The sequence below is a fragment of the Dunckerocampus dactyliophorus genome, chromosome 10 (assembly GCF_027744805.1).
Source record: "Dunckerocampus dactyliophorus isolate RoL2022-P2 chromosome 10, RoL_Ddac_1.1, whole genome shotgun sequence".
In the NCBI taxonomy this organism is placed as follows: domain Eukaryota; kingdom Metazoa; phylum Chordata; class Actinopteri; order Syngnathiformes; family Syngnathidae; genus Dunckerocampus; species Dunckerocampus dactyliophorus.
This window is the reverse complement of record NC_072828.1, coordinates 20,067,639-20,084,861: the sequence shown is the minus strand read 5'-3', so window position 1 is coordinate 20,084,861 and position 17,223 is coordinate 20,067,639. Positions and strand designations below refer to the sequence as shown.

Sequence of the window (17,223 nt, the reverse complement as noted above, 5' to 3'; positions counted from 1 at the left end):
AAATAGGCTCATGAGGTGATGACATAAAACATTGCACACCAACATTCAGCTAGAGAGACAACTGGAAAGGAAGGCACCGCTTCTTATAAATGTATTTATTTCATAAATAGAAGAGCATCTTCATAAACATCAGTTGTACAGACAAGAGATGGACAGACAACCGAGGAGTGATGAAGGTGATTGACAGTGTGCAGTACCGAGGAGGGAGTCAAACGATTTCTGGTAAAGAAAGACATTGTTAAGCCTCATGCTGCTGAGTCACATCAGCAGTGTTCCAATGCACAACAAAAGACTGGTTGACATTTTCACTTGGAACACTTAATTGAATTGCAAACTCTGCACTCTGGTTGCATTTGCCATTTTGCTCGGGATGTGGACATTTTTACTTTCACCACGATAAACGGAGGGGTTCTGGATCACTGACACTGCCGTACCTCACACTGGAGAGGCGCATGAACCACATTCATAGCATAACAGGAATAATCGTACTTGTTTCGCCATAGGTAATTATGTGTGGTGGAAGCTTGATGAAATATTAATTACATTTAATTAGGCGGCTGAGTAATCGACTCCTAAAAATACTCAATAGGCTTTAGGGCAGGGGCGTCCAAACTTTTTCCAGCGAGGGCTACATACTGAAAAACGAAAAGACACAAACCCAACACAGGCAGCTATGCTAAGAAGTTGTATATATTTGAAGAAAAAAAAACAACTACATCTCAGGTGAACAAGCATATTATTAGTATGAATTTCAGTCTTTGCTCTCCATACCCCCATTTTTGCTGCTGTTCCAAATTTAGTTTCAAATTTTTTCATGTAAATTTTCTTCTAATATATTATGACTTTAGCCCCATAACATTTGGACTTTTTTTTCCATAATGTTATAACTTTTCCCCCAACCTAATAAAAAAAAAAATTACAACTTTATTTTGTTTCCATTATGACTTGAAAAAAAAAAAAGATTTTTCCTTTAATATTTCAACTTTATGCTAGTAAAATGATGTTATTTTTCCTCGTAATTAATATTAATAGTTAGACTTTATTCTTGTCACTTTCTTCATTTTTGCAGTTATATTTTTAGAATGTGCTGTGAATGTGCCAATTAGAAAACTGCTGCTGGCCGCAAATGGCCCGCAGGCCGCACTTTGGACACCCCTGGACTTTAGGACTTCGCTTACAATAAAGCTCATAAAAACCATGTGAGCAACATTAGATGCTATGCAAAAACAAACAAACAAAACAAATCACAAAGATGACATGACAGGATTGCGTTTTATGTGCAAAAGTGTCCCAGTGACGCCCCCGACAAGACTCTCCAAATAGAGGTCAAACGGTTGACAAATTCCTTACAAAAAGGTACAATCAACAGGAAAACAATGATTTCAAATGAAAAAAAAGAATAGACGAGCCAGAAGGTATCACACAACAAGTACTGAAGATGTTTTTGCTGGAGACATCGATCGTTGAGAGTAACCGTAGTAACCCAAACATCCCACTGCTCTTTCTCCCTGTGCGGCCTAGAGGCCTTGTCATGTGGCTGCTGACGTCAAGTTTAAAACGGTTGTCTTGCAGGGTTTCTACCTAAATTTATGTCAGCTGTCAATCACCTTCTGGAGTCTCGCTAAAACGCCTCCCTTGGGTCAAATCTTCCCTTCTTTTTTCTTTTTTAAAGCAGCAAAGGACGATGACAAACGGGTGACCTGGGGGCAGCGTGTGACATCGTACGAGGTCTCACAACAAGACGTCACTGAAGGGCCGCCGCCTCGCACACACACACACACACACACACACACACACGTATCAGCAATGGGAAAGAAAAACACATCTGACACACAATGTTAAGGAAACAAACGATGGCTTGAGAAAGCAAAAATGACTTTGATATGCGAGGCTGTAGAAGCACATTTATCTGTTAAAACTCGTAAACATTCGTCCGTCAGAGTCCGCATGCATCAGCTGTGACTCGCTAAAGGCATCTGGCCATTAAAAAGCATGCTGAACTCGGCGTACCGTTGTTTAATTTGGAGGTTTGGGAAGTATCGTTCAAGCACAGGGCAGGAGCATCATGGTCTTTAATGCACAGACGCCTTTGGTCACGTGGCCGAGTGAGGAAGGCAATAAAGGGGGAACAACACGCAGCAGCTATTTACAGTACCTTCAAGAATCAAGAGCGATAAGAAGGGAGCTTCCTGAAAAAAAGTATGGCTTCATCAACAGACGCCGTGGAAACGGAGGCCACAACAGTCAAGAGGAGAAAGCAGCACAAGCGCCGTGTGCAAGCAGGCACAAAAAAGATGTCCTCTTTGGTATCAACATGGAGGTCCAAAGCAAACTTGTGGACGTTCGCAGAACTGCAGGATGCTACCATTGGGCGGTGTTTCCATCTGAACCAGACATGAAAGTGCATGTTGAAGTGTCCTCGGAGCAGCAAATGTTTTTTTTTTTGGAAGCAACATGATAGGACACCTCCGTCTACCGCACGCTATACGACGTCCTCCTGGAGTGTCAAGAATCTGCTCTTCAAACGTTCGCGTGCTTTAACTGTTAAGGTGCACAGCTGCTCCAAGTCCTTTGGCTTCATTAGATGGGCGCTCCAGTTGAGTCCATTTTTTTTTATTCTTTCTTTTGAAGTAAGCAAGCTTAGAAGATGGTATGAGGGATGGAGGGTGGCTCAGCAGTGGGCGGCCTCGATTGGAGACAGCGTCAGGATGCTACGATCATTGGAGTACAAGTCTGGGTCACTCCAAGACCTGAAACGATGCAGCAGGGACTGAGGGTTAGGCGGCCCACTCTGTGGCGGGGGGTCGGCGGGACTAGTTAACACACGGCTGTCTGTTAATTAGTCATTATGACCCCGGCAAGCAGGCAGGAACAGAGCGTGACAATGATGAATGGAACAGTGAATCATTGTGAATAATTAACATGATGACAGTTGAGTACAAAAAGTCCCACCTCATTCACATGTCAATAAATAACAGGATGAGCAAACATTCAACATGTTTGGACGAGTTCTTGAGTCCAAATAAATGCATTATTAAAGAACACACAGCAAATAAACACAGACATACTTGGAGGTCCAGAAGTATTTAGACCTGAGGTGTCAAACTGGTTTTCACCGCATCGCAGTTATGGTTGCTCTCAGAGGACGCAAAACAGTGACAGCCTACAAACATGTAACTGCCCAAAGTTATTATTACACATTTTCATTTTGTATTGTTTTACAAACAAACCTACGATGAAATCAGAAGTCAAGGTGCCCAGCAGAAATTCAAATTCAACACGCCACTGTTCAAATGATGCAAACATTTGCACACATGTTGTCTCGCACGGAACAAACTAGTCCAGTTGTCCGGTGTTACTGTGTCGTGCCCCCAAATTGAGTGGCCAAACAAAGCACCATAGGCATTGCTGGCTTACTGCACGCAACTGCTAAATAACCCCCCATGGGGCCAAAGAAAGTTTTGAGTGCCAGCACTTTGAAGAGAAACACTGGTGAATTGGATCTCGCGAGGATGTACCAGAAAGTCCGCGTTGTTTATTTTGCGTTGTTTTCTTGTAAAACCATAATCATTTTCAATAAAAAAAATATTTTTGTTCATATTTTGGGCGTCTGTAACGGATTAATTGAATTGACATTATTTCCTACGGGAAAAATTGCCTTGATTTTTGTACGTTTCAGTTCATCTAACCTTTGGGAATGAATGAATGAATAACAGAGGTACCGTGGATAACTCTCTTTCAAGGGGGTTTCACAACACAAAAAGTAAACAACTCCAACTGCATGCAGTGCACATTTTCTGCGAATACATAGAGAAAGATCAAGGGTCTTTTTGGTGTGCATCATTTCCAGCCAAATTAAACAATGCAAATTAAACCCGACCCCCATGGCCTTGGGTTTGACACCTGTGGTTTTAGACAATGTTTTCATGATTTGGCCACACCGGATGTGGTATTTACCATTTAGGAAGGACAGCTCTTTCATGCAGTACCGTTCAGGGGACAACAATATCGGGTGAAATTTCAGGATGAACGTAAAACTGTAACCTTTACAGGTCACCTTCATTGGACCGTCTCTAAACTTTTGAATGTCCAACTGTTCAATGTTCCGGTACTTTTCAAACAACTTGCTGTAGTTCTCTAACAAAGAACTGAACAGCAAAATTCACAACAGCTGTTTTTTTTTCCTGTGAAAAACTTTCTGGATTTCTCTGCCAAACCACTGACGATGACGCTCTAATCTCAGCGGCCACTTCACCGAGAGCATTCTCTACGAAGCAATGGCGAGGTACTGTTATCAATCGTTGTGTGTGGTCTTGGTCTTGTGATGAGAACTGAACCATTTTGCCCAAACCCGAGACCAGCAAAACGTACGAAACACACACGTTGACATGGAGACAGTGTGTAAGTTTGTCTTGCAACCTGAAAACAACGTAAGCGCCTTGAACTAGGGGTGTCCCCATACAAAGTGTTCAGATCCAATACTACACTACTATACGATAGCGAAGCCTTGAATATTGGCCAATACTGATTTTGATCCGATACAATTTCAGCACATATACATACTTGTATGGCTTCTTTAGCGGTGTGGAACGCTAGAAAAGTTTTGATCAGGTGATATGACTCCAATAATAGTCAGCAACAGCAGTCATGACAAACCAATGGGCTACATACATTTGAACCTTAAACGTAACATTCTACACTACACTTGAATAAAGTAAGACTGAAAAATAACCTTAACAAATCCAATAAAATAATAATAAAAAAAACTTAATTGCAAAATATTCACTCGGCTCTAACTGGTGTACTTAAGAGATTTTAGATGTAGGCCAACATAACCTGGTACTCGTATTTTCGCTAATATCCAACCCATATTCAACATCAATAGCGGAATGGGACACCCCGACAATGAACAGTTGGACATGTGCACTGAAAAGTTTAGAGAAGGAAGGAAGAAAATGAAGTCGACCTGTTATTTGGGTATAATGCGTTTTCGGTTCTTGCTAGAATTTCATTGGAAAACCAAATATTCCTGTTGAAAAAGTGCCCATTTGTAAACAACTTTTTTTTTTTTAAATACTTGTGTGAAGATCATTTGCAGTTACTTAACACCTAACCAAAGAGAGGATAGGTTACAATGTTGGCATTTTGAAATAGTTTTGAAATTGTAGCAATGTCACAAAATCACAAAAATCCTGACACTGTCGAAATATTTCTGGACCTAACTATACAAGTCTAAACTCAAGATCTCTTTTTCTTGGAGAGAGGAGACTTAAACTACTCAACCCAAATCAAAGCAGCCATGATAAAAACAAAAAATGATGATTAAAAGGCATCAAAAACATTCTTGCAATCAGCACCATACAAGTATCAGCTTTATGGCCAACTACTGAGCCCTTTTCAATCACTCTTCAGTTTAGTCTGTTTGCTAGGATGAAGACAACCGTTTTAAGACCTGCTGAATCCGAAAACAGGCCAACCCAGTGGCTTTAAATAGGCTGGTGACTCAAATAACGGTTTGACTGGAGGCAAATGCACTTGTGTGGCTGTCCACCACAACCAGGCTCAACAGAAACCTCTCCGAACCATTAACAGCACTGATCCACAGGACAGAATAAAGACAATAGCAGCAACAAAGGACTTAAAGGACACACTGTGCGGACACAAACCCTAAAAAAGAGGAAACTAGGACAGGCAGATTTGTGACAAGACAAGGCTACGGCTAGAGGGGGACATGAAGTCCATGAATAATTCATGGGAGTGGTCAGAAAACATCATGGAGATTTCAAACAACAAGGACAGTGAGCACAAACACACACGTTCACAGAGTATACACAACACCGATGCAGCAATAGCCCCCATGCAATGACACACTCTGGACATTCATGTTCAGTTTCAGGAAGTTTGGAATCTGTAAACCATAAACAGACTCTAAACTCCACATGGCCTGGCCCACCAAACATGTACAAAATAAACATGCCCTCAAAAGTTGTCTCTGACACATGTAGAATGAAGATTAAGGCTCTGACCCTGTGGTCATTTCTCATCAAACTATTGTAGCTCCCAATACCTTGTTCAACTCAATAAAGAGTAGTACCCACTAACATGCTTCCAAAAATAGTTGTGTTTATGACATAAAGCTTATGACACAAAGCTGTTGATGGGGAGATACCGATTCAAAAGGTGTGTGTCAAAGTGACGTGACATTTGGACTGGGCCAAGAGGAGTGACAAAACACACCGGGGCATGTCGTGTTTGTTCATCATGGAAACCCTCTTTGACACCTGCGTTGTCGCCTGCAGTCAACTCGGTTGTGGCCAGCATCCTGTGCGGCAGTAACTACATTTTCCTACTGAGATGGTAAAGAGGGACAGGAGGGTGTGACGTAGGCTGTAAAGGGCTGAGGGAACAATGACAGACACAAACAAACCTTATTCAATATTCACTGTGTTTGTGTGTTTACTGTGTATAACGCACTAAAACACAGCATTTTGTATGTATTATGCTGATCCTTTTAGGAGCTCGGGTTGTTTTTTTGGTTAACATAAAAAGTTTGGGCTGAAATCCTGCCTTGGTTTGCATTCTCCATGGCGTGGTATGTTTAGATTCCATTGGTGCGGTGAACTTTCGGGGATTTTGGGGGCATAAGCTGCAGGGAGGACTTCCAATATTGGTGCAGAACTGCCAACATGTATGAATTTGTCACACAGCATAAAATTTGACTCTTGAATACACTTGTATGCTTCACTGCTCTCTATTTTGGTGCATTTCACTGGTTTGGTTTGAGTTCAGTCTGTACAGTACAGATAAATTTCAAATTATTTCAAATAAGGGGGCGCAAAAACACTTCTTTCCCCAATTGGGGGCATGACAGAAAATAATTGAGAACCACTCTAATAAATGAACTGTGTGTTCACATGACAAATCAAATCAAATCAATAAATGGCATTACTGAGTCAACAAATCTCACACACAAAACAGGTGGCAAGAATGCCAATGTGTACAGGTGGTCCTCTGGTTACGTTCTGTTCCTGGACTGTGATGTTAAGTCGAGTTTTGGTGTAAGTCGGACCTTACACCTGAATTAACACCAAACACAGTAAAATACTGTAAATACAAGATTTAAATGAAACGGTACTAAAATAATAATAGCCAACTCATCAGCAACCTTTCCATGTGAATTATAAAACCACTGCACTGCTTAATTAATACTGATGCTTTCAGAAAGCAGCTGTGTGTATTGTTCAAGAGTTTTGTCATTTCCGGGTGCAGAGAGAACACTTGAGTTTTCTGATGATGTTTTAGAGTGGTAATAGGCTAATAGTAGTCTGTTTAGCTTTTGCAATAAAGAGATTGTTGATCGACCACCTCTTCGTTATCCTTGCAACGCATAGATGTTACAATATGATCTTTATCCTTAATGATGCCCCCCGGCCAGTTAAGCGACTGAAACAAGTATGGTCAGTATAATAAGCACATAGTGAATTCTGCGGCGGCGCACCATGCTGAATCTAGTTCTCAAGCGAGTCTCGTGTGTATGGACAAAATTAAGTCTGTAATTTATGGGAGCCGTATGTAACCGTAGAACGCCGTCAACCGAGGGCCACCTGTATAGCAACACTATAAAATAATGCAATCGTGTCTTCATTAATCTGGCCACTGAAGTCCTGAATTTCAGTCACCAGTTGACCCTATTTTAGCCTCTTTTCCAGTAGAGAAGTGCTCTTGTGACGAGGTATGACATAATCTAAAAAGGTAGTCAGCGTAATGTTACATATATTAGGGAGTCATCTGTTAAAGTGCATAATAAGTGTCCCTGAAATGTGGCTTAACAGACCAACTGATATTTGAACAGTAATGTCTCAATTTAACATCCTATTAGACAGAAACAATGGGGGGCAAACTTGACGGAGACCGTAGCATACATAGCAAAGACAAAGATACAGGGGGTATTAAGATATACCGACACTAATGAATGGCCAACACAGAAAACAGGTTACATTTTGTAATACTGATGCCTGCTGCATGCCTGTATATCATGACAGGCCTCTATACTACAAGTGGACTGGCTGCCAGATATTCACAACATGCTCGGTGTCACCATCATGACCCACTTGAGTATCATTTTGGGTATAGGGTGTAGTTATTATATTGTGGGTGATACATAAGTGTGGATATACGTGGAAGCTTTCGGTTTGGTCCCATCAATACAGTTGATAGATCTATGGAAGTACAATAGTGATGTCCATCATGATTAGTGCTTCCTCAAAAAGGTTCACCACACGCCATAAGCAGCCACCAAGAACACCGAAAAGCCCATAACCCATCATCTTATACTGGATCTACCAGTGATCTACACAAAAACTTACATTAGAACTGTAGCCACATTATGAACTGAAACATTCAGGCCTGCAGACTGAATATTTGAAACCATGTGGCGGTGGACTTTCATCCGGATTCAAAATCATTTCCTGCTGTCGTCGTCCTCCCCACCTGTTGTTGCGGCTGGATGTGTGACAATGGTTGCCAGTGGTAGGGCACGACCCGGTCATTTGCTCCAGGAGGTGGGCCAGGCGGGAACAGCCGCTCTGCCCATGTTGGTAGCAGCACAAGGACTCCACACAGCTGAGGGCCTGGGCCTGGGAGGCTGATAGAGACTGCAGGAAGGCACAGCCCAGAGGGACAGAGAAAGGGGATGAGATGGATGTTAAATTAAAGGTGATGTGAAAGGTTAAGAGAATGCCATATGTACAATAAAAAGAGCAATAGGAATAGTACAAAAAGGATAAAAACCAAAAAATGAAAGAGCAGAGTAGACAAAGAGAGAGAGAGAAGAATTCATTAGCAACACAAACAGTGTCACTGTCATTATCAAACACAAAATGAGGTAACAGCTAGATGACACATTGCATGCTGTCACAGGGGAAGGACATTGAAAGCATGCTCATGAATGAGACTGAAATGGTTCAAATCCAAAAAGCCACAGGAGCCGTAAACAAAGGATTCAGAATAAAGTCTTTGAGCGTGTTGTGTAATCTCATTCAAGCTCATCAATCACTTGAACTAACCTGATGTGTGTATTGTAAATAAAAAAAACCCACAACCTAAATAAAACCCTCTGACGATAAGTGAAAAGAATGACTTGATAAAGTAAAGTAAAATGAATGGCTACCTTTTTATTCACCTATCTACTGAGATATATAGCTTTGGATGCATTATCTGTCTCACAACAGTGAGTCCATGCAGTGCATTTTAACGTGACTACACACAGACCAAGATTAGCTGTGGCAGAGATGCCTTTAGAAGCTCCGTGCAGGTCAACTTGTCATAGCTGTGATCCATCACTCAGAATCCAATCCATATCCCACATCATAAATTAACTACGAGCAAGGCCAGTGATTCACAAGAGGTGTTTATCTGATTTTGTGGCAAAATTGCTCAAGGTTAAAAAAACAAAACAAAACATATTTCACACACAAAAGGCTTTTTTTTTTTTTTTTACTTTTGCCAAACTTTGTCTAAGGTGAAAGTTGCAACTATATTCATAATGCCATGAAGTTGCTGCATTGTCAAGTGAGCATGAGAAAGAGACAGCTAGAGAAGGTGTGCAAATCTATGCGCTGAAATACAGTACTTGCAGAGTAGAACCAACAACACAAACTATAACAGGTTTGTAGGAACTTATGTGCCTGTGCATTTCTAAGACACATGCAGTATGTCACAAAACTGAGTACAGCTCTCACAATTCAGCAGCCATTTCTATTACAGTATATCTTCTCAAGGAAGAATACTATAGAAATGAATTCCATGCCTAAGATGACTAAGCCAGTGCTTGACAATCACGGCGCTCACACAAAATAGTGTGACTTTAGTCACAATTTGGACACACTCACTGTGAGGTGTGCTCACTTGTGTTGCCAGTTATTTAGACAATAATGTACAGTATGTGTGTAGAGTGACTTTCAGATGACAACACATTTACAGTATACAGGTGGTCCTCTATTCACAGCTTTCCGCGCTACGACGCTTCGTGGTTACATACTCCCATAAATTAATTAAAAAGGTAATTTTTGTACGTAAACATACAAACTAGTTTAAGAGGAAGAAATAACTATGTGCTGCTCATGCGCAGGTACACTATTCTTTCAACACGAGACAGTCACGACCATACTTAACGCTGAAGAACATACAGTATTGCAATGTCTACCCGGATGTTGAAAGGATGACACGGAGGTGGTTGATTAGCAATCTCTTATTGCAAAAACAAAACAGGCTACCATCGGCCGCAACCACGGCAAAACAACATCAGCAAACTCAATATCCTCTCTCAATGCAGCTGTCCTCCTTGACGCACACCCACAAATTCACAGTCAGCACTCAGCCTGTCACGTTCACGACCAGTCGGAAATCACAAACTCCTTTAACACTACACAAAGCTGGCAGGCCGCTTCAGTATCTATGAGCATGTTAAAGGATCTGCTCCCAAGAAAGCAACAGTGACAACTATGAAGTGCAGTGATCTTATTATTGAAATGGAAAGGTTGCTTGTCCATTGGCTGGAAGACCAGAATCAAAGCTTCTCCTGCCTTTTCTACTCACTCCTCTAATAATCCACAGTGATAAAAGTAACAATTTGTTCTTTAATTATCACTTTATGTCTTCTATGTTATGTGTACAGCGTGACTGATCCATCCATCCATTTTCTATGCTGCTTATCCTCATTAGGGTTGCAGGGGTACGCTGGAGCCTATCCCAGCTGACTTTGGGCAAGAGGCAGGGTACAGCCAGTCAGCGTGACTTGACTTAAGTATTAATTTAGGCATGGGTTCTGACTTACACTAGAATTTGATTTACAACGCGTCGTAGGAACAGAACTCCTTCATACTACTTTTCAAGCTGTACTGACTACTCCAGTTACAGCAAGTCTGATTTCCATAGTATTGTCGCTTGAGAAGATAGTGTGATAAAATGGTTGTGTGAGGGGTGTATTCAGGTTTGTGAGAAACTTTAGGTGACAAATACAGTGCAAATTGACAGTAAATGTCCAAGCTACAGGACACCAAGTGTTTGAATGTTCATTTTCAGTCAAGTGGCCTTGAACGGTCAGCCTGTAATTTACACAAAGGTGATGGATTCTGTAACCTCTAACCAGATGAGGCTTTGAATTTATCTGCGAAACAGCAATCAGTGACCAAGTCTATGTGGACTTGGGTTTGTAAATCAGTGGCAACGGCAGACAAATGGAGAACTCTTACAATCTGAATCATACCTAGAAAATTACTGTGTCAAGTACAAAATATGATGGTTTTCTAAAACAGCATTTTAGGAGAATGTGCCAAGGGAGGTGGTCATTTTACAACAGTACTGCATAATAGTTGTCATCCAAAAGGTTGTTGTCAGTCCCAAAACACTGAGCAACAGAAAACCAGCAACTCTGAAAATTATAAACAAATACACACACAAACACTCACAACTTTCAAACAATACATGTATCAGTCAATATAGAGTCGGGTCTCAACGCAACATAAAAAAACACACATTTGAGCATGCCAGCAGCATTCTCCCTTACTGAAATGAAAACAATATAACAAAAAATATAACACACAAATAAACAATAAACTAATAGTAAATAGTAAACTGAGACCAGGCTCGGAAAATTTGTGGTTAACCATAATTGGGTACACGGGGACATGGTCAGTGACAGCTTGATAGATGGAGATGAAAGTATTTATTAAGGGTAGGGTGATTGAGTTTAATCACGATCAGGTGAGAACATGGGGTCATTCATATTGGACGTGAGGTTGTCACCATGCTAGACCAATTTATGAAAGCAAATTACAAATCAAATTAAAGGGTTGGGCTAACAAGCATGGGAGGATTGGTCCACAAGTACAGTCATAATGGTCTAGGGCGATGATAGTACAGTACAATGGTAGAGTTACTACCTAGGGGAGCAGGGGTCTGGGCTGGGAGTAGCAGGGGGAGGATAAGCAGCTAGCAGGTGCCAATTGTCCTCCCCTGGGCGCTGCTGGGCTTTAACAGAGTCATATTCTGGGCCGACTGAACTCTCACCCTTTTCCATCTGAAGGACATAAGATGCTTACAGTGAGCCCTGCTGGCTGGGTAGAACAGCTCATTGCTCAGCCAAGTCAACTGTCACATCAGATACTCAAATAGCAACAAACAAACTGAGCCAGTCCGATAATTAACCTGTAGTATTGCAAAATTATCAGGTGTCATATGTATCACACATTTTGCTGTTATCACAGAAACATGTCATCTGACTGCCCATGTTAAATTTGGTTAAAATGCACTTTAAGACCTTTAAGGCTGAACTAACAGCTTGCCAATTAATGTTAAGGTGTGCGTGTTTTTTGGTGCTATACTCCATGAGCAGTCAGCAAATTAATTAAGAATTTAGGGCTTGATTTTTGAAAAAGTGACTTGCTTATCACATTGATAAACCAAAACAACTAAAAACCATAATGGCAGCTGCAAGCATAAAAGGCTGTATCAAGGGAAGGGCTTTGGCGGTGTCTTGCAGAGATAAGAGCAATCTATTAGTATGCAACCCTTTTAACCTGCTACTGAGATCGGAGTAGGCAAACAATAAAAACCCAAGAGAGCTTTTTGTAATTACCTGACTGTAATCTAATTATACAGCTCTAGATAGTGGAATGACTTCAACATAACTGAATCAATTAGATTAAATGACTATTATAATGAGATGGAAGCATTTTACCAAAGGTTTTAACTATGTAGGCACCATCTATCTGCAATACTTCAGAACAAAAAAAAAAGTAGTTTATAGTATATAAAGAAAGATGGACAAAAAGTTAGTAATTTCCTTGTACAATAATTCTACTGATATCTGCAATTAAAAAAAAGATTTCCAAGTCATTAGTCTGAAAGAGGTAATAATAAGATAGTAGCAGAGTCTTATCATGCGTGTAAGACAACAGTACCATGCTAGTGTTTATGGTGGGTCTGACTGGTCCAAGAGTCTGTCATGCAGCTGTGAGTGTCTCAGTCTTGCTCTGTGGTCCAGCTGAAACCATGCAAGTGGAGAACTTAGACTGGTGGAAGGAGTTTTTAAGAGGTCATAGCATTTAAGGGTGTTGGACAGACCATGCTAGAGATCATGGGGATGGTGCTGGACCTCACTGTAAGACAAATGATGACATGCGAACCTCTTACAAATGATCAGCAAGGAAATCTGACCATCCACTCTAATTTAGGGTTAAGAAGAATGCCAGTGTTCAGTAGGGCCCTTATAATATGACTCAGTCCCACCGTGTGTATTACTACTCAAGCGAGGAAAAAAATTACTGAGGTGATTCAACAATCATTCATCCATTCAATTTGTACAGCATCATGCAATGGAACAGTGAATACAGTAATGAAATCATGCCACTACGTCACAAATGAAATGATCTGAGCATTTTTTGCAGTTCTCACTAAAAAGCAGGACATGCAGAGACTGAAATGACTGACGTCAACTTCTTCTGCTTTTGATCGCACTCAACAAAACCCCTCTCTATCTTACACACTCTCTATGCCAATCAGAGAGAATGCTGATTGGCTTGTGGCTTTTCCAGTGCATGCAGCAACAAAGCCACAAAGAGACCCCTGTTTCAACAATATAGCACACTTCTCTGCATGCTGCTCAAGATGAACACAGGTCTTAGAAGAACTCATTCAAGTTCTGACCAGGTCAACGTTTTAGCAGGAGTGCTTATTCAATAAGCAATGTTTCTAATTTCAAAGGTTGGTAGCATTTAATTTTAATACCTACTCAGTGTTAAGTTTCAATAGGTTACATTTTCATATGGCACAATGTAGAGTCGTCCCTCGTTTATCGCGATTAATTGGTAGAATTAAACATTAATAAATGGAATATTTTCATAGTTAAGAGCATAGAAAATCTGTTTATTATGACCGAAAACATTAACGTTATTAAGAGCCCTGTAGACATGAGATACCACCCCTCGTCACCTTCATACTCGTATTACCTAATATAGTAGACATGATAAGCGATAGGACATAATAACTCACACATTACCATTGGGAAAGTTCCTTGCTGTTGTAGTATCTCCAACAACTTGTATTTCAATATATTTTTTTTTTTACTAATAATAGTCAACCACGAAAAGGCGTTCATTTTTTCAGTATGGCGGAATTTTTAAAAGCCCACAATAGAGTGGGGGAGCAATGTTCGAACCGCGATGTAGCGAGGGATGACTGTAGTGTGGTTAATTATGCACTCGAAATGTGACACGCCTATTCAGGGTCATTATTAAAAGTGACTGTTTCTGCTTTAGATATAGCCAAGAAAGGGATGCCAGATCCAGTAGTTTTAACCAAGCCAAAGTAGTGTAAATGCCTTGAAGTGCATTTGCATTTGTAAAATTCTGCTGATATAGAAATATTGCTTTTTATCAAAGCCCTCCTTGGAGACATGTTGTTTTTGCGATTATTTCATTTTTTTATGCAGCATTTTAAACCCAGGGCTGATTCTGTCTCATGTCCTCTACCTAATTTTGCCCAGCTGATTCTTGGCTCTGGACAAAGGCTGAAGAGCGATGAAGTCATCACCTATTGCCACACGGTTGGAATACATCTACACCGAGAAAGGAGTGACAGAATGCATAGAGGTTAGACATTAAGAAAATCACATATACACAAGGACATAACAGGACAAACGTTAGAACAGAGAACAGAGATGGACAAGATTGGAGAGGATGATTTTTCTCAGAAGCAAAAGATTTGAAAGTTTCCTGCCATACAAAAACTCATACTGAAAAATGTGCATGCACACTTCGAATACACTGTGTTTGTGCACAGTATCAAGTGTATGTCATGCTGTGTGAGTGCACCACCTTGCACCATGCTCGCTCTCTAACAAGTGGGTTACAAACAGTAAAAAAAAATACAGAATAATATGTACTATCAAAGTTTTCCCTTATCTTTTCTTGGTAGTTTGCTCTCGCTAAGGTTCTTGTAACATTTTCACACATGCAACATGTAACGTGAAATACATCACTACTAGGGATGTCCCGTACTATCAAAGTTTTCCTTTATCTTTTCTTGGTAGTTTGCTCTTAGACATGCAACATGTAATGTGAAATAAATCACTACTAGGGATGTCCCGATCCGATCTTCAGGATCGGGATGGGCTGCCGATCTGCTGTATTTTAAAGATTCGATATCGGCTTCCGCCACAAGATCGGGCCAACCTGGTTGCTGTATCACGTTCGTAACTGTAGGCCACACTCAAACATGGTAGGAACGGCACTGCGCCTCAAAGCTGGTTCCCACTTGACTCCCACCACCTGCAAGAAATGGAAAACGCAACACCACCATGCAGACATGTCCGCGGTGAAGTTAGTTTCACGTTGGATATTCGGCTCCGTAGATACAGCGGTAGTTTCCCCTCACTGTGCCCAGACTGCTGTGCCATTGTGGGGGAAGCTTGCACGCAGCGGCGGAGCTATGTGGTGGCCGTGGCTACCCTTAGACACTTTCCGGCCACCCCTTTGTCATCTAGACATTTCAGGTACCAACTTATTGCCATCCGTATGTGAGTAATGTTCTCACCTTGGCAACCCCAATGAAAAATTTGTGGCTCTGCCACTGCTCACACGGGAAGTGCTTCTTTAAACGCTGCTTGTTTAAACTACAGACCGTCAATAAATTACTATTGCGCTGAAGGGAGTTTAAAAAAAAGTCATATTCTAAAATCACACCACAAATTGATCTATATACAGTACCATGTTAAATGATTAGTTGTACCCTAAAAGTACTTTGCACGCCCATTTATTTCCAATTTTATCTTTTATTGGATTAGGAACCTGACTTACAGAGGTTAGTTACAAAAGCCAAACAATGTTGTTGGTCATGCTGTGTAACCAAAAAAGTAAATTCAAAAATACTTTGGTTGCCTTATTTTTAATGCTTTGAAGAGCTGTTTTCATAACCACATTTAATTCCACAAGTTTATGTTTGTAACAAAAGCTTATTAGAGGAAAAAAAAAAGGGGGATCGGGTCGGATTGGCTCAGATCGGCAAGACTATAAAAAGAATTGGATTGGAAGCCAAAAAATGTAGATCGGGACATCCCTAATTACTACATACAAGAGAAAGGGCCAATACAGCATTGTGCTGGCTCCATGTGGAGTATGTGACTCCAGGCCAAAGCTAAAACATATTGGTACAAAACATTATTAAAGTACGTAAATGTACACTGCATCTTGAGAGTAAAACCTGCAGGATGAAGTGAGTGAAAAACTAAAAGCAGAACAGGTTATAATTACTGTCCCTGATTCCTTCATTCCCCATTCTACCTGACTCTTCTGTGTGCTGGTAGGTTGCAGATGTCGGTAGAAAACCTTCTTCACCACATCAGGAAAGAGGCAAGTTATGACGATGATGATGATGGCAAACCAGGCAGAGCCACTGGACAGCAATTGAACAAAAACAAAATACATATCCTGGGTGTGGAGGAATGGCCTGAAAGAGAAGAAGATATTTTAATACTTACAGGAAAGGATGATCATTACCCCATAAAACCAGAGTAAAGGGGGAAGGTGCAAGGTTTTTAAATGTTGGCTATGAGAAGGAACATACTGTCTCTGTCAGGCTTCAAAATAAAACATAACAATGCTATTTTTAACTATATAATTACATCTCACTACAAAGAACTACAAATATATGGTCGATGATCACAAAGGCTTCCACCATCCTCTGTGAATTGGCCAAGTAGTATACCAGTATTCAAGGAAACAAGTAGTATACAGTTGTCCCTTGTTTATCACAGATATGTGGTTCCAGTCCCAACCGTGTTAAGTGAATTTCTGCGAAGTATGATTCAATATTAAGAAATTGAATATTTTTGTAGAGCATAGAAAACCTGTTTGAGTTTCTAAATACATTTTTTTTTTTACCATTATTAGAGCCCTGTAGACATGAAATAACCCAACAGCCACCTTTACACTCCTATTATTATTTGTTTACACCACATTGTTAATGCGCAGGCTACGGAATCACTGCAGGGACACAAGGGATGGCCACAGCTTTAACCCTCTGGGGTCCCCTGAGAACAAAAAAAATCTACTCTGAAAAAACTGCTACAAAAACATAACAGATCAATATTTTTTCTCCCTTTTTTTGCTTTGATCTCTCAATCAATTTGAGTTCTAATAAAACATACCAAACATGTAAATATTT

The 17,223-nt window shown here is 40.6% G+C and overlaps 1 protein-coding gene across 11 annotated transcripts in view; it reads right to left on the bottom strand.

The window, feature by feature from the left end:
• Positions 1-66: 66 nt before the first annotated feature.
• The window catches only part of atp11b (ATPase phospholipid transporting 11B (putative)), a 53,406-nt gene continuing 36,249 nt past the window's right edge, over positions 67-17,223 (bottom strand). For 4 of the 11 annotated variants that reach the window (XM_054789120.1, XM_054789119.1, XM_054789114.1 and 1 more), the window contains 2 exons: positions 16,341-16,506; positions 3,709-8,654 (listed from right to left, as the gene is read on the bottom strand). In XM_054789120.1, the coding sequence (XP_054645095.1) occupies positions 8,385-8,654; positions 16,341-16,506 (436 nt within the window). In that variant the 3' untranslated portion in view covers positions 3,709-8,384. Of the gene's footprint in view, positions 2,751-3,708; positions 8,655-11,942; positions 13,046-14,531; positions 14,618-16,340; positions 16,507-17,223 lie in introns of those variants that run through there. The other 7 variants (XR_008572654.1, XM_054789123.1, XM_054789115.1 and 4 more) reach the window with 7 other exon arrangements.